At 46.2% G+C, this 17,706-nt stretch overlaps 2 protein-coding genes across 2 annotated transcripts in view; both read right to left on the reverse strand.

Annotated features, from left to right (window-relative positions):
- Positions 1-17,706, reverse strand: part of LOC129556737 (myomegalin-like) — a 631,881-nt gene that overhangs the window by 141,748 nt on the left and 472,427 nt on the right.
- The window catches only part of LOC148778140 (myomegalin-like), a 45,677-nt gene that overhangs the window by 27,721 nt on the left and 250 nt on the right, over positions 1-17,706 (reverse strand). The window contains 12 exon segments of the mRNA XM_088836013.1: positions 862-1,014; positions 1,154-1,185; positions 1,898-1,949; positions 2,963-3,198; positions 4,662-5,190; positions 6,009-6,012; positions 6,091-6,203; positions 7,306-7,498; positions 8,622-8,675; positions 8,677-9,058; positions 11,803-12,035; positions 17,289-17,477. Of these exon segments, the coding sequence (XP_088692139.1) occupies positions 862-1,014; positions 1,154-1,185; positions 1,898-1,949; positions 2,963-3,198; positions 4,662-5,190; positions 6,009-6,012; positions 6,091-6,203; positions 7,306-7,498; positions 8,622-8,675; positions 8,677-9,058; positions 11,803-12,035; positions 17,289-17,477 (2,170 nt within the window).

The raw sequence follows: 17,706 nt of genomic DNA on the forward strand, positions 1-17,706 counted from the left end.
CCCATGATTTCCTGGTTTAGCTGGAAATTTTGGCCCAGAAACTTTGAGCCCAGAAAGAGTTGGACACATTCTTTTCCTTAAGATTTGGGTGACTTGCTCTCAAGAGGGACAAGGATGGCAGAAGAAAAGTGTTCTTCTGTAGGTGTCTCTACTGAACGCAACCTCACCACAACCACGCTGAAGGCAGGCAGCCAGCCCGTCTTGTTGGGGGGCAGCAGGTGAGAATAAGGTTTGCCTGTTCTGTGCATTGCTAGTGTGGAGCTGTGATTGGATAATACACCCCCTGGTAACTAACCTGAGGCAGGTAAATGAAATATACAACTCTGTCTGTCTAAGATATACACCATGTATATCTCAAGGATCACCGACCCATTCATAAAACCATGAAAGATAATGTAATGTGAACAGAATTCCTTCTACGGATATTGAAGCATTCTCACCTATGAAGGAAATAGCCCCACCAACTACAGAGGCTCCTCTGCAGAGAAAATGGGGAAAAGACACAAGAGAGCAGCAGGTGGAAATTTCTTTTTGCTCTCTGGCTGCAATAATCCTGAGAGAAACATTTTGCCTCTTTGATTCCCAGGGTAAAATGAGAGAAAGAAATGAAGATGATTCTTTTAAAATGATTAGCCAACTACTGGTCAAAATTGGTATGCAGCTCAAAGTCTGATGTGGATTATTTATTTTTCTACGGTAGTTAAAGACTAGTCAGACCCTATTAGTGAATTTGAATGGTCTCTTGATTTTTGTCTAGGATTCAATGTATCTAAGCTCCTAATGATGCTTTTCTTATCCCTGAAGAAAAGTCAAAGCTGAGTGAGAGGAGATGAAGCCCCTGCCCCATTGGCTAGTGCATACCTGGATGGGCCTGGCTGGCCTCCATGGGGGGATTCTGGGGAGTTGGGAGGCTGATGTGGTTGCTGCTGGGTTCGGCCTTAACCCCCTGAGATGAACTGGTTGCTCATGGTTTGGAAGACAGTACAGCAGAATGACTTGAATGATGGATGGAATCTACAAAACCCATGAATGAAAGAACATGTTTGGTATTCTTCAAAGAACTGGAATCTGATCTTACAATGTAACCAGGGCAGAGCCTTGTTGTCAGGGAAAGCACCAAGCGCAAGCACTGTGAGCAGCTTTCATTCCTGACTTGCAGATTGCTTCTTCACTGAGAAAATCCACCTGAGAGGCGACAGTGGGGCTCAGAGCCTGAAATGGACAGGGAGGCCTGGCGTGCTGTGGTTCATGGGGTCACAAAGAGTCGGACACGACTAAGCGACTGAACTGAACGAACTGAGTGGTCTAAAACACACTCATGACACAAAGGGATTTGAACTAGTAACTGCAAAGGACTCTGAGCCTGAATTTTATTGCACATAATAAGAAAATATGCAATGACTCATTGAAAACTGGTTTCCAAGGCACTGTAGCCTCCCAAGATCTGCAACATTGAGGAATTTTATTAGGAACTGTAACACAATTCTTTTTTTCCCAAGGAAACTGTGTGGCCATTAAACTAGCTGCTAACTCCACTTGGGGGTAAGCCAACTTGGCAAAAAGTGCACCATGTACTTAAACACACAGAGTTGGGGAGCAGAGGAGATCCTTGGGGTGCCAAGGACCCTTGAAATTTGGTAAGTTTACTTTTAGGTCAGACTGACTCTAGATTACTAAGCCTGGAGAATCATTATACAAATAGAAATCAATAGAATTCTATCAAAAGAGTGTGAAGAATTAGGCTAAAAGGAACAGGAAGGTGTTTCATGAACAAATGAATTCATTACAATCAGTATTTTCCATACCCCCTCCGCCCCCACTTCTGTCTTGTGAAGTTGGAGCCCTTGATCCCTTAGGCCTTGTTCCCAATTACTTTACCAGATTCTATTTGAATTACCTCAGAGCCAGAGGCTCAAGTCCAGCTTGATCTTTCTCACTTTTATGATCCTCTGAAAACCAAATTCAGAAAGAAACAGTAAGAAATTAAACAGGTCTCACTTTACACATTATAAGTGCACGAGCCTATTCGAGTGCAAAATAGTGACCACTCTATGTGTGGTCAGGACATGTGGGAGACATCAGGCTGCATCTTTAGAGAACAGACCTGCGGGATCTCCAGCGCTCACCAGGCAGAACTTCCCTGACCTGGAGATCACCATCATGGCTGCCTTTGCCCCAAATCAGTGCAAAAAATGTTTAAAAGGCACTTGGCCAGATTCCCTCCATAACATACCAGGCTCCAGGCCTGCCACAGAACGACTCCCAGTGAGAGCTCTGTGTCCCCTCACAGCTTTCACGAAGAACCTGCTCTTGCTTTAGGGAAGTGACCAACAGCCCTGTCCCACCTCTGCACCTGCACCTGGGATGTGGGCTGCTTGGGCCCCAAAACTGACCCTGCTCTGCCCCCTTGGGTGCTCTCAGGAAATTCTAAGTAAAAGACTCTAACCATGACCAATATTCCTGGCCTGTGTACTGTGACGTTCAATGCCCACGTTCAAGTGGGCATGGTGCTGTCCTTTATTTGAATTATATTCACGTGCGATGCCGGGCAATAGGCGAAGAAACAAGAGATGTCAAAAGGTAAGTCATTTGCCCAAAGAAACTGAATGGTAGCATCAGGCTAGAGCTTGTGTCCTGCAGTTCTCGATTCAGGGCTCTTTTTATTGCCATGAAGTCCTCCCATCCCTCCGCCCTTTCTCCCCCAACACTGGATGAACTCAGTCTCCTTTCCCAAAGGGCACATTCCATAAATGATGACGTTTCTACAGTTGTAATCACGAGCTCTCCAACCCTGTGGTTCCTCCTCTGTGCGGCCCACCGGCCAGTCCTGATCCCATCACGGCCCCCGGGAAAGAAGTAGAAACAGGACTTGGGTTAGCAGCTGTGGTGGAGGTGAGGCGGCCACTGGGGGCTAGGCTCTGGGAGTGACTGAGAGGGTCCCGAAGCCACGAGGCCAACTTACTGGTGCTGAGTTTGCTGGTGAACTGTTCTGTCAGCTGGCTGCCCTGGGCGAGGTGCTCCCGGAAGCTCTGTCCCAGGTAGTAGTCAATGTCGTTGCTCCTTAGGAGGTCCTCAAAAGACTCTACCGTGTCTTTCGAGTGCTGGGTGAGGAGATAACAGATACCTCTCCCTTCCCGTATTTTCTGACGTAGGTAGGATAGTTCTCGGGCCTGGTCCTGAATCAGGGAATCATATTTCCTAAAGAATGAAAGAAGAGGAAAGAGTAAGAATGGAAAATTAAGCTATGGGGGCTTCTGTAGAGATTTCTGTCAGAGCATCTCTAAGAATTCCTCAGTTTATGCTGAATTCTGGCACCAAAACCAAAGGATGTATTTAAGAGTAAATTCTGTTCTGACAAAACTGCATCAAACAACACGGTACACCACCATTCCTCCACTGTTTAGCATGCATTAGTCATGCGCCAAAGTGAAAAATAAGTTCCGTGGGGGTAAACACAGTGCTGTATTTTACTTCCCGTTCAGCACCAATAGAGTGTAGACTTACAGTTGATAATAAATGCTAAATAGATTTATTGAGTAGGTACTCAATAAATCCTAAAAATCCACATAAGTCCTTTCATGTCTTCTACTTCAAAGACCATCTATATTACTTCAGACCGTATTTTGCAAAGATGGCCGTTACTCAAGCTCCCGTTCCACATGCTTGGCTACAGTGTGGCTGTGCCCCTCTTTCATCATTAGGCAGCAGTCATTCTCGACCGCCTCAAATCTGTGTGGGCCCTGTGACCACCTTGACCAAGACAACACACTGGAGGTGACACTGCGCCAAGTCCAGGAGTCACTCTTAACTCACCTGGCAACTTCTACTTCCTGACTCCTGGAAGCCAGCTACCCTGCTGAAGTGAAACTACCCTGAGAGCACCACTATGAGAGGCCCAGGCCAGGAGCAAAGGCCCCAGAAGACAGGAAGCCACGTGGAGAAAGAGAGACGCCAGGGATCACTGTGTCACCAGGCACGAGGATGAAGAAGCCATTCCAGCCAGACGTCTCAGTGACTCCAGCCCCAGCCATCATCTGACGGCGTGAGAGACCTGATGTGAGAGTGACCCCTACTAAGCCCAGCCAATCCACATAAATTACTGTTTGAATCCCCTGCTTTGGGGTGGTTTGTTACTCAGCATAGATAACCTAGATACCGAGATGGACATCTAGTCCAGTGTTTTTCAACACAAAGTATCAAAAACAATAATAATTACACAAATAGGGTTGAGAGCTTTAATATGTGCTAGGCATTATTATAAGAACTTGGATTAATTCATTTAAACCTAATAACCACCCTTTGAGATAGGTTTTCTAATTTTCCTCATTTAATAGATAAAGAAACAGGCTCAGGAAGACTAAAGAGGTTTGCACAGCCTGTAAGTACTGGAGCTAGGATTCAAACCCAGGAAGTCTGCCTCCAGTTTGACTACTTATACGTCCTGTCGCTGTGTGAAGACTTTCCTAAGAGGAAATCCCAGGGACCTGGTATCTCCCAGCAGGGGTCAGGTGTCCTTTCTTAACACCCAGGACTACCATTGAAATAGGTCCTTCTCTGACTGCCCCAATGGGTTCTCTCTTCTACCTGCCTGGGCTTCCCTATTTCACACAGAAACGTAGACATCTTCAATCAAGCAATGATCCACAGAGCACCCTCCTTACCCAGGCCACGAGGCAGATCTCAGCTCCTCGGCCAGCTTCCCTTCTGTCCCAGGTTTTGGGAGCTGGGCTTCTAGCTGGGACACCCTCTGGATCAGACTCTCCAGATCCTTTTTAGCTTGAAGCCCTGGAGGGTAGAAAGCCGCAGTGCCATCAGACAGCCACCCCTCATCCTCATCAGTGACACTGTGTGGTGAGGACCCCTCGAGGGCACCAACGGCCTTCAGTTTTCGGGGTCTCTCCAGACTAGATGAATAATCGCTTGTAACTGAGAGGGACCGAACCCGGCTCTTCAGGTTCTGAATGACCTTGTTGGCGTTCTGCAGCTGGGCCTTCAGATCTTTGATGTCCTTATGTAGGACAGAGATGTCTTCCGACTTTCTGTATGCCCGGAGCGCCTCCTGCTTCCCTAGTTGGCTTTCCGAGGGCTTCTTCCCAGGGGGGCTGGCCACTGTGGAGCCCAGGTGTCCCTGCCCAGAGCACAGTCCCTCCATCAAGACTGTTTCCCTGAGGCTGTTGTGCTCCTCACACTCTGAGAAAAGACAAAGACATCCTCCTGAGTAAAGCTGGGCATGCTGCGGAGGCCATGCCCTTCAAGGTCTTGAGGACAATAATTACTAGAACAAAAATTAAAGCAGTACTTGATTCAGCGCTGGCACTGTACTAGCCTCCAAATGCCATATTTCTTGTCCTCCCAAGAGCCCTGCAAGTCAGGTGTGGTCACCTTCTATTTTACTCAGTGTTTTTCTCCTCAGTTTCAACTTGGTGGATGTCCCTATAGCTACAGTGCTTTTATAACAGAAAAACACTTTTTTTAGATGTACAGTTTGCATATCCACCTGATAGTTTAGTTGATATCTGCCTGCAATGCAGGAGACCCTGGTTTGATTCCTGGGTCAGGAAGATCTGCTGGAGAAGGGATAGGCTACCCACTCCAGTATTCTTCGGCTTCCCTTGTGGCTCAGGTGGTAAAGAATCTGCCTGCAATGTGGGAGTCCTGGGTTCTATCCCTTGGTTGGGAAGATCCTCTCGAGAAGGGAATGGCAACCCACTCCAGTATTCTTGCCAGAGAATTCCATGGACAGAGGAGCCTGGCAGGCCGCAGTCCATGAGGTCACAGAGTCAGATACAACTGAGCGACTAACACATACACAGTATTTTCTCTAAAATAATCAGTTGGATAGAACATTTATTTTTTTTAAAGTTCACACTGAAAGTTTTTTTAACAGGCAGCATGTTGAAAACTAACTGTAGAAATTCAAGTTCACACTCAGCCTCACTTTGGGCATGAGTTCTCCAAACTTTCTGCCCCCCGTCCTGTGCACCCTTCAGTCTACTGCACCCCTCAGCCCGGCTCCGCATCAGATGTGGGCTTGGCCAGCAGCACCCAAACATGAAGGCTGCCCCTAGCTTGGGAGGGCGAGCCCCGCACCCAAGCTCTCTCCTCCCGCTCGGCCTCGTTCTCGCTTCGGCCACAGGTCTCATAGCCCAGGTCCTGGAGGTCCACCTGCACCTGCTTGCTGTCCTGCTTCACCAATGATCCACCTGCTTGGGAACAGACAGGGGGTGCTACAGAGGATCTAATTTCCCACATACACTCTCTTCCTCAGCAGCATGCACCCTGGCCCTTGGGGAGGTCAGACCCAGAGTGGGATAGACGCTTCTTTGGACTGAGGTGGGAGAAGAAACACCTGCTCCAGGCAGCAGGACCTCTCTCCACCAGGTGAGCTTGCTCCCCCTTGGTGAGCTTACCGACAGATAACCTGGGCTTCCCTGGGACCAGACATGTTTAAGTCAGACACTGCATACTGTCAACTCTACAAGCCCCAGGGAAACTAGCAAATGCTTTGTTCATGGGGGTTCAGGGAATGTTTGAATGGAGCAGAACTAATTCAGAGTTTCAAAGACACCAAGATCTGCACTGTTCTGTTAAGTGTTATAAACGTGACTGTTTTATGTTAAACTGATAAAAATTAAATAAAATTTTATATCCCCAAATTGAATTAGCTACATTTCATGTTCTCCATAACCACAGGTGCCGTAGATACAGAACATTTATGTCACTGCAGAAGTTCTATGAGAAAGCACTGATTCTAGACCAACAACGATGGTATACTTCTGAAGAGTCTAATGTGGTGCAAAGAGGAGCAGAAGAGAAACAATCAACATATGTTGAGAGAGGTAAGGCAGTTTGTTGACTGTACCAGAAATCAGTGAAGCTAGATGTTAGCTCATTTCCCCCCATGCTGTCACTGCAAACTTGCTTTATTCATTTATTTGTTTCTGCCATTTGCAAATTGAAGTTAAGCATCCACTTCCGTGGGCTTCTCTGGTGGCTCAGTGAAGAGTCCACCTGCCAAAGCAGGTGATTTGGATTCGAGCCCTGGCTCAGGGAGATCCCCTGGAGGCAACCCACTCCAGTATTCTTTCCTGGGAAATCCCAAGGACAGAACAGCCTGGCAGGCTACAATCCATGGGTTATAAAAGAGTTGGACATGATTTAGCGACCAAACAACAACAATCTACTTCCACAATGCTAAGGTAAGAGTCAGGATGAAACTGGCCATGAGACTGGGAAAAAAGAGTGAAATCTGCAAAGTATGAGGTTCTCAGGAAGAAGACAGGTGGTGTTGAACTTAAGACTTACTAAACATGACTCTCTATTTCTCCAGCTGGTTGGCCTGGGCAAAGACAGTGGCTTCTGATATCAGCAGCTTCTCCTGGAGATCCTGATAGCGTTGTTTGCATTGTGCCAATTGGGAGCGCAGGTGCTTCGTGGATCCCGGGAGGCTAAATTCTGACTGCAGCCCAGGGTCATGGGTCTGGGGCTGGTTATCCAGCTGTGAAAAGAGCCAGCACAGGGTCAGGGCCATCTGAGCTCTCCCCAGGCAGTGGTGGCCGCTTCGCCTTGCGGACCCTGTGTACTTCATCCATGTGTCTGTCGTAACACTTCTCACTCCACTTGGCAGCTACTTGCCTTCCAGACTGAGCACCTGGAGAGCTGGGTGATGCTTTATTTATCTCTGTTGCTACAGCACACAGCACAGTGCCACCCGAGTCTGTGAGGAACCCTCAGCAAATGTTTGTTCAGGGGTTGACAAGAGAAGGGGTGGGAACCTCCACTCATCTCTCCCTGCATTCCCACCCAGTCGTTCTCTCAGAGTCCTCTGCAACCCATTTTACTTAATCCTCAGCAGGCAATGGCAACCCACTCCAGTACTCTTGCTTGGAAAATCCCATGGACGGAGGAGCCTAGTAGGCTGCCATCCATGGGGTCGCGAAGAGTCAGACATGCCTGAGGGACTTCACTTTCATTTTTCACTTTCATGCATTGGAGAAGGAAATGGCAACCCACTCCAGTGTTCTCGCCTGGAGAATCCCAGGGATGGGGGAGCCTGGTGGTTGCCGTCTATGGGGTCTCACAGAGTCGGACATGACTGAAGCGACTTAGCAGCAGCAGCAGCTCAGCCCCCTCTATTAGACAATCCTGACAGTTCCTTTGAGGCTCAGGAGCAGACCCCTGTGCTGAGCTGTGATGTACACAGCAGCGATAAGTAAGAGATGTCATTACACACCACTGACTGACTGCCTTAAAGCCCCGTGTAGCCCTATATTGCATCCTATGGAAATGATCTGGTTTTGTGCCATCTTTCCCCACCATGTTGAATATCTGAAAGGCAGAGATGAAGTCTGATTGGCTGTTTCCAGTGTCTAATGCCTAGTGTCTTGCCTGGAAAATTAAGCACTCAAATATTTGTGAAAGTTAATTACTCATGTAGTATTCATGAGATAATGTTGTAAAAGAAAGCTTTCTAAAGGCTGGATGTTAGAGGAACATTATCACCACTACTTGTGGTATAAAGATGCCCTTCCCGTGGCACCTTCTGATCCACAGGGCAGACCTGTTTAAGGTAAACATGTCCAGCCTTTCTCCAAGGGCTTTTCATCTAACCCCACACTTACTTGGTGAGCATCCACTGTGAGGGCAGCCCCAAGGCCAAGGCTCCAGTGTCTGGGGACACGGCCTTGTGGTCACACCCTCCTCTTCTAGGCATTGGTGCTTTCCAGGAGAGTAAACCAGCTCTGTGTTCATTCTGTTGATCTCCTTGGCCAGGTGCACAAGGAGCTCGGGATTAAGCTTACTAGTCCCTTCCTTGCTGCTCAGCACCAGCTGTTCTTTGAGGAGGTTGATGATATGGCGGGCATTCTTCAGTTTTCCCTGGACCTTTCTGAATTCAGCCTGAAGGCTATTCTCATTCAGACCCCCTTTGGCAACCACAGTCTCCACCATCGCCTCGCCCTTCTCCTTGTCTTCCTCAATCTCCCATCCATCAGACATTGCTTCTCCCATCTGCTCTTTCAGCTCTGCATTCTCAAGGCAAAGGCTCAGCATGGTGTTCCTGCAAGAAACACACACAGTCAGTGGCCGGGTCTGGTCTTGGCCTCATTTCCTAAGAGCCCGGTTAACCCACAACTCAGTCCATCAGACTCAGAGACACCCCAGTACATGAAGTGACCTCAGTTCAGTTCTGGAAGTGACCTCAGAGACCTATTAAAACATTCCTTATTTTATATACCCATAAATCAAGGCTCAGGAAGAGCAGGAGATTCCCCACACTCCCATAAATACTTGGCAGCATTATCACTAAAAATCTCGGACTCAAGACACACAGTCTACTTGTCTTTACCCATGCTTGCAACCTCATGTTCTAATTTTCAGTGGCCTGTACAATAAACAAGGATACTTACACTGTTAATAACAAATAAAAAAGCACATTGCATGGGAGAAATGTATTATCATGTAGACCACAGTTCTATTAATTATCATCAGTCATTTTTCAACTACTGGATGAGAAACCGGGGTATAGGAACACAGAAGAAACAAACAACACTAGCCAGAATTGTAGTCAAATGTACTATGTTAATCAGTTGCTTTCTATCTGGCTCCTGTGATAGGAGATCGTCTTCGTGAGAGCAGGGATTCTGTCTGTCCTGTTCACCCAGTGTCCCCAGAGCCTCCACAGTGCCAGCTGCACATAGAATATTCATATTTACTCAGAACATATAATGGGCTCAACAACTAATTTTCACCAAGATATTCTGGTTGCAGCCTTTCCTCCCACCAAATCCTTTACTAGGACTGGATGGAAGCAATAAAAAGTGTGGCTTTAAAAACGCAATTCACTTCATTGACTTAGGGGAGTCACTGGATGCTTACATGAAATTCATCAGTGCTATGGTTAGTTCAGTGCCTGCAACTGAGAAGTTATATAATTCTGCTCTTATCAGCTGCAGACCTGAGGAATACTAACAGCAGACTCCTAGGAGGTGCTTGTTTAAAAAGCTTAAGAGCTAAGGCCTAAGAATCTATATTTTATTTAAGTTCCACAGGTGATTCTTAAGCACGTTGAATTGAGAACTGCTGACCAGAAGAGACAAAGGAAGTAGCTAATTCACAGCCGGAAGGACCAGCAGTTGGCTGTGCCTCTACACTGCGTTTCTCAGAATCCTAAAGTTTGGAAATAGAGCAGAGCTTGTCTAGAGTGAATTAAGGACGAACATGGTTTGGGACATAGGAATCAGAGAGACTGTGAGAGTTTCCTCAGTGGAGAAAAGGGGAACAGGTATTTGACTAAAACTGAGGTGTGACAGGGAAAGAAAGGGGCACATGTGTGGTATAAAGAATATTTAATGTTATGTCATAACTTTGTATTTGGGGGAATACCCTGCTCTTTTCACAATGCAAACTAACAAAAGCAATGCTCAAGAAAATCTTCCCCAAAGAGAAGAATTACATAGAATTACGAATTACACAGTCTATCTTCTACAGTATCAGTGCTTCTATATTCAGCTGTGGGATCGAAAGAGATGTACTGTTCTCACCCATGATAGCACAACAAAGCATAATGATGTTTAAATCAAACTGAAGCTTTAGCTTAAGTAGAACTTAAGACGAGAAATATCATAATGATTCAGAGTAAAGGAACCAGAACAAAGGATGCTTGCAAGAGTATTTCAAAAAATGTTTGATAAAGTATATAGGAGAAAAGGCTTAGGATTTAATATTTGGGAGCCAGGGATCCTGCCATGGACTATTATGCAAACTTGAGCAAGTTTGCTAGAACGTTTTAGGCCTGAGGTTCCTTAACAGTCAAAAGATACACTGTGCTAGATATCAAAGTACTAACATTAATATTATTCTATGACTCGGGGACATTTGAGTGGCACACAATAGGCAGGGAAACTATAGGGTATGGATTAGAAGCTGTTCATCTGCACAGCTGTCTTCTAAACAGCAGGCCATGAGGACTGTGACCCTCGTGGACGAATGAGTGAGTGGATTATCCCTATGCTATCTGCACATTTTTCCAAGCTTCTTTTGAGGGCGAGGGGAAAGAGTGAAGGCAGGGCCATTCTAGCCAATGAATAAGTTACTTCCCACTTTTGCAAAGTAAATAAAACAGAAGAGGTTATTAAAATTGTTATTCCACAGTTGAAGGATTTGTGCTGCCGAGAGACAGATGAGTGGAGGCTCTGTGTAAACCCTCCTCCTCATGGACTGCTCTGGTTCTGCATACAGCAGGGAAGCATCTTGGGTAGCAGGAGATTCCTTACACATTCCAGTCAATTCAAAACAGCAATACCTGTCATACAACTGGGAGATTTCCACTTGTGACAGTCATACATATAGCAGATAATAGGCATTTTTATATTGAATTAAGACCAGATTTATTTGAATAGTTCAAATGGTAATTATTGATAATCACCATTATTCAGGGCTTCCCTGCCAGTACAGGAGATGCAAGAGATATGGGTTTGATCCCTGTGTCGGGAAGATCCCCTGGAGGAGGAAATGGCACTCATTTCAGTATTCTTGCCTGGGAAATCCTATGGACAGAGAAGCCTGGTGGGCTATAGTCCATAGCATCACAAAGAGTCAGACATGGAGCACGTACGCACACACACATGCATTATCTAGTTTTATTAGCTTTTCTACGAATCTGTAGAACCATGCATGCATGGAGCCTGGGATGTGGACCAAGAAGCCCCAGGGTGGCACGAATTCCTTGGCTGCAGCAATGTGGTCCCTTGGCTACAGCAGCCTCTCAGTCGGCAGGCTCCTCTTTTCTGGGGCACGTCCTACCTGATGTGGGCCACAGAGGAGAATCCTGCTTCCTCGATTTGAGCTTTTAGCTCCTTCAGTTCCCCCTCAGCTTTCCTCTTCTCCTGTAAGTGTCAGTGAATTTCAGCCCTCAGGTGGAGCATCTCCTCCTGAAGACCCCCGTTACTGTCCCCTCCTGTCAGGGAAGGAGGAGCCAGAGATACATTCTGGGTCTCCACAGCCGCCCGGCTTTTCTCCAACGCCACCTTGATGAGCTGAAAGAAAACCAAGGTTTAAAGAAGTTAGTTCACTAAGAGGATCTATGAGGAACATCAGAGCACAAGGCAGCCTTTAACAGGACCTCCCTCCTAGGACTTTCCCAACCACAGGGTCCCTGGAGACTGGTTTGGGTGAGAGGACGCACCACACAAGCAGGGAGAATTTTTGCCACAGGCAGCAGGAAGAAACTGCAGAGGTGGGTGAGGAAAAGCCCCAAGCACACAACAAACTTAAAACACATGCAGACAGATGAGGTTTAAAGAGGACTGGAGAGTGCGGATGCTCTTGAGCCTTCTCCTTCTGGGGGAACAGAGTTCCTTCTCACAAGACGAAAGGCTTCATCAGCTCCACAACACTCGAGTCCTTGAGTGCAAAGACCATGGCTAAGATACCAGAGCTCAAAGCCTGAGGCCAGGCCTGTAACTCAGACTCTGACAAGGATGATTATGAGGAAGGATCTGGGCACTCAGGAGTCATAACCAGAGAGCTAGGGTATGGGAGGAGTTACAGGTAAGACAAAGAAATGGATTTCATTGGCAGCAGGAGAATCACAATCTATAGTTGGTGAGAAGTTCAAGTTGAGGCCACCTAGATGGGATGGGATGGGATAGGAGGAGGGCTTGGGGGAGAACGGATACATGTGTATGTACGGCTGAGTCCTTCCGCTGTCCACCTGAAACTGTTACAACATTGTTAATTGGCTATACTCCAATATAAAACAGAAAGTTGAATAAAATTCAAACAATGAAATAAAATGAGGCCACCCGTCCAGCAACCACCTTTCCTGTTGGCTAACACTCTGTGCTGCTGCTCCCAGCCCAACTCTCTCTGCAGATCTAAGCAAAAAGAAGAAAACAAGCAGAAACAATTTCCCATCACCTTTGGTTTTTGAAGATACTCTTGAAGTTACTCCTTAAGATTTCAACAAAAGCAGACTGTATGGGTTTTTCCTCAAATAACAGTTTTTTAACTTTTAAACTTTTTTACTGTTTGTCTTAGGCACCTCTCCAGCTTTTTTATCATACCCTTTAAAGAAACCAAAACCTGAGTATGATAATCTACTTAATGTATGACCAATTATTTTAGTACATGAATTTCTTGCCTGTCAAATATTAATCTTATATCCCAATGTCATAATGGCTTCCTTTTCCTTTCAGCAGCAGCATTTCGGGGTTTTGCTTAACTTCGTGTTGATTTTGACCTCCAACTTTCCACCTCTCTGCACAGCTATTTCTGGGTCATGTTTTATCTCTACAGTGACTTGTACCTGTCACAAATTCATTCTGGCTAAAAAGAACCACTTACAATCATCAACATTATCAAAATATTCATGTGCATCTCCATAAATCATGTAGTGGCCACTTGAGTAGGAACGACTTGTAGAATTAATTATAAACTTGATTCCTTCAGTTAGATCAGGAATATATTGAACAAAACAGGGCTCAGAGGAGCTTAAATGAATCAGTGATTAATAGACCTGCTTGGCTTGGCTCAAAGCCACTGACTGTTGCTTTGGACCTCCTAACAGCATGCCAAAATCTAGGCTTCAGCTGCATGGTGGGGTTGATTCATGGCGTGTATGTGTAAAGCGTTTAGTAGCACAGCAGTGGAGGCTGTGAAGAGATGTGGAAGCTCTGCCCTCTCGATGAAGAAAGGAGAAGCTGCCCACGTGTGCTCATTTCCCAGCACCAATTGCACCTGCAGCTGTAAGCCTGAGATCTGGGAGGCTCCTGAGAATGTCTCGATGGCTCTGCTGCCAGGCTTAGACTGGTGGCCATCCCTGCATGTGCCCCAAAGCACTTGGGACAAAATGAAGGAGGAGGACTGGATAAAACCACTTTTGAAAGCTTGTGACCTAACCTTTCATTTAAGTTATGTGACATTATCTTTCTACATAAACTCTTTGCAACTAACTTACCTAAAATAAACACTGCTCTCAGCCTTGAATATGGACACAGTTATTCTTTGCTGTTAATAAAGGGTGCTCAGTTGCTCACTTGTGTTTGACTCTTTGGAGCCCCAAAGACAGGGGTTCTCTCTTGATGGAATTTTCCAGGCAAGAATACTGGAGTGGGTTGCATTTCCTACTCCAGGGAGACCTTAATGGCTCCTTCTGCTTAAAAATAATGTCTCATTTTAATGATGCCATCTAATTTTTAAGTGCCTTCTGGATGGATGCTATCTTTTATTGATTTAAATACACTGGCTTTCTTTAAAAAGGGAAAATAAGACCCATGGAATGTTAATACCAGAATGGACCATATGGTTTATCTGGTCTGATTTCTTACTTTTAATTGAGAAAACAGAGATCTGATTCATTCCCAGGCTAATCTGACTTTTCATATTTCAACATCCAAGGGAGTTTACATTGGCTGCTTTGTCTTTAAATTTTAAATGTAAATGCATGAAAAGTGACTGAGGATCTAGCATTTATTTTTTGCTTTATCATCTATGGAAAGCTAATATTTCTACTGTTTTTCCTCAAGCAAAACCCCAGGGCGTCCGTGTGTGCAATAGTGGTGCGAATCCTTTAGTCCTACTGTTAATTACGTAGCATAAATCACTGTTGCTGTTGTTGTTTTTCACATTTCCTAATTCTTCTGTTCTCTTGCTTCCGTGGTATAATTCAGCTTTTTGGTGTGCTGGTTTTCCATGTGCCCCACAGAAGTCAATGTGCGAACCTGATCTCTTATTTGAATAGAATGGCTTTGTTTTAGCCCTATTGCTCCATAACCCCCCACAATGTATTCAGTTCCCAGATAGCATTAGGGTATTAAAAATGACCTTTTTTCAAGTTCATCACTGCCTTTCTCTCCTTTGCATTTGTGACTGTTGATTAATTTTCTCTATTGCAAAAGTTCAAATGAAGAAAGACAATGATGATTAGTTTCTTTCACAGGAATTTCCTAGGTATTACAGACCTTACAGGTATTACAGACCTTGATTGAGAATGGAATTGTGTGAGAGATACCTGGGTGAAATTACCATTATGGCCAGACCTGAAACTTCCTGAGGAGGGTGAGTCCAAAAATAAAGATGGAGCAATATGCTTTGGCCAAAAGTTGGTTCTTGCCTTAAAAGGAACATAAAGATGGATGGATATGTTTATAAGGGGAAGTGTGTGTTTGCCTGAGGCAGGAAGGGAGCTTGGTGTTGAGAATAAGGTCTACTCCCAAGGACACAACTAGGAGAAGCTCAGAGTGTAACCTTAAGGGACCAGTTCCCTGGGAACAAGCAGATACATTTTTGAGAATCTGGACACAAGACAGTTATGACAAAACAAGCTTTATGTAATTGGTAGCAGGAGAACCACACCCACAACCCTCAGAAAAGTTGCTGTAAGTTTACAGTGATTTCACATACCTCCTTCCCAGAACTGAAGACTGACTCTCAAGGAAAGGAGATGCAAAGAAAAACAGTGCTTACCCAAGATATTCTTTCATCCAACAGATAAATACTTGTCTAATTTATTAAGTATCTCCTAGGCCAAGTGATTGGAGAAGGAAATGGCAAACCACTCCAGTATTCTTGCCTGGAGAATCCCAACAACAGAGGAACCTGGAAGGCTACAGTCCATGGGGTAGCAAAGAGTCAGACACGACTGAAGCAACTGAACACATGCCAAGGGATAGAGAAGACATTGCAAGGGAAGTACAAATGCCCTGATGTAACAATTTATCCCAGGGCTGGACTGACCTCCAAATGTAGTCTGATCATTTCTCCACACTCAGCTATAGGAAAAAGAAGGTTGAGGAAGAAGTGACTTTACAAACCAGTTTGCCTATAACTGAGAATCGGAGTGGAGAACTCCTCCTATCACGCCTAGTTTGGACCACATCTGGCTCTTTCCATATCTTTGGCTCCTGTTCATATATTCTGAAGTTAATAACCATCAGTGTCAGCTTGACAGCTGACATCCCAGTCAAGCTCCGTGTGAGAGTGGATATTTTCACATCCTGCAGACCCTTCTCCACCACCCAAGATCCTCAGTGCAATCAGGGAGTGAGAGGCGAGGCAAGGGATAGGCCCAGAGGGGCAACGGAGCACATAAAGTTACAAGCATTGGTTAGGAGGACTCAGAAGCTGTCCAAGCAAAAAGAGAAGTGGAGTTCATGCAGGAACTCAAGGGAGAAGTTGGGGCCAGTGTGTCTAAGCAACACAAAGGGGGTCTTGGCAGAAGGTGGAGAAACTGTGTTGAGAATGGGAGGTGTTTCAGACACTGCTTCTGTCCTCAAGAGTCAAAGACTGTGCCCAGCCCTGTGAGGTTTGGGTGCTGCTCACGTGGGTCTTTCTGCTGGATTCTTAGATGTGCCTCCTCTTTTTCTTGTGCAGGAGATGAAGAGGCAGACTCATTTCCCTCATAGTTTTCCCAACTGCTCCAAGGAAGCTCTCCCTGGAAACGCCCAGCTGCTTCTGCAGAACGACAGATACCAATGATCCACTTGCTCCTGGAAACATCTACACGCCCGGTCCCTTTAGGACATGGGATTGCCAAATGTCCCTGGGCACAGTGAAGACACAGAGGAGTTCCAGTGGATGCTATGGGATCCCTCTCGGTGACTGAGGTCCAGGACAGTCTACCCTTGAACTCGAGAAAATGCTGGTTACGCCTTCACTGCTGGTCAATGAGAACAGTGTTTCAGCCTTGGGTACCACGTTCTGAGGTCTGACCAGGGTTTACTCTTGAAGTGTCATCTGCTGGTCACTGACTCATCACCACTGGAGCAGACAGTCAGGTGCCCAACAAAGTTCTCTTTTATATAGTGAGGCTTCCCCGAGAATGAGCCTGGTTTTGGAGGCCTTCCAGTCCTCTTGTAGTTCCTCAGAGAGCACTCTCCTGAAGCAGGGGCCAGGCCTGCCACCTCCCCAAGTGGCCCTTTGGTGACTGTCTTCTGGGATGTGTTTCGGTTGCAAAAGCCCAAGATGGTAAGTGTCCATGGTTTTGTTGTGAGTAAAATTTCTTCTGAAGCTATAGCTATAGATGGTACATACGGGCAAAGGAGGGCAGGAAGGGGCAGGGGCAGGAGCACGAGATACAGGGAGCCAAAAGGTGGATTGGAAAGGAAAATGGAGTGAGAATGGGGGCTGGAAAGGTGGCTGGCAGCTTAGCAAGAGTAGGAAGAAGACAGGGAAGTGGTTTACACACAAAGACGGCTTCTCGTGCCAGGCCCACGGGGGCTGCAGGAGGCCACCAGTCCTCAGAGGGCTCAGCCCTCCACCCGGGACCCCAGGAGCTGGCTCGGACTTACTTGCTGGTGGCTGTTGTGTGCAGCCTCCTCCTCGATACTGTCAGTGAACTCCGTGCTCGCATCCTCCGTGTCGTCCCCTGCAGCTGTACCTAGGAGTGGGTCCAGAAGAGAAAGGTGACTCCCCTGGCAGGGGCCTTCCAGACAGCAGCTTAGATTACACTCACTTTGCCATCCGCCTCTGATTTCTTCCTTTCCCCAGGGTGGCCCCTCGCCAGCAGGGAAGGCAGCACCAACACTGGAGAAAAGTCCATCACTGGTCCTTTGTTACGAACGCTCCAGTTTAAACCTCAGAAGGTAAGCCGGCTTCAACTGCACAGTGTTAGACTGTCGGACTAAGTGGTTGCCCCTCTCAGTTATTTCCAGAAACCCTGAATTATTTCCTTCCTGCCACTGTGTAATAATTTTCCCTACTGTGACA

Source organism: Moschus berezovskii, chromosome 4 (assembly GCF_049115385.1).
Source record: "Moschus berezovskii isolate FMDL1 chromosome 4, NW_MosBer_1.0, whole genome shotgun sequence".
Lineage (NCBI taxonomy): Eukaryota > Metazoa > Chordata > Mammalia > Artiodactyla > Moschidae > Moschus > Moschus berezovskii.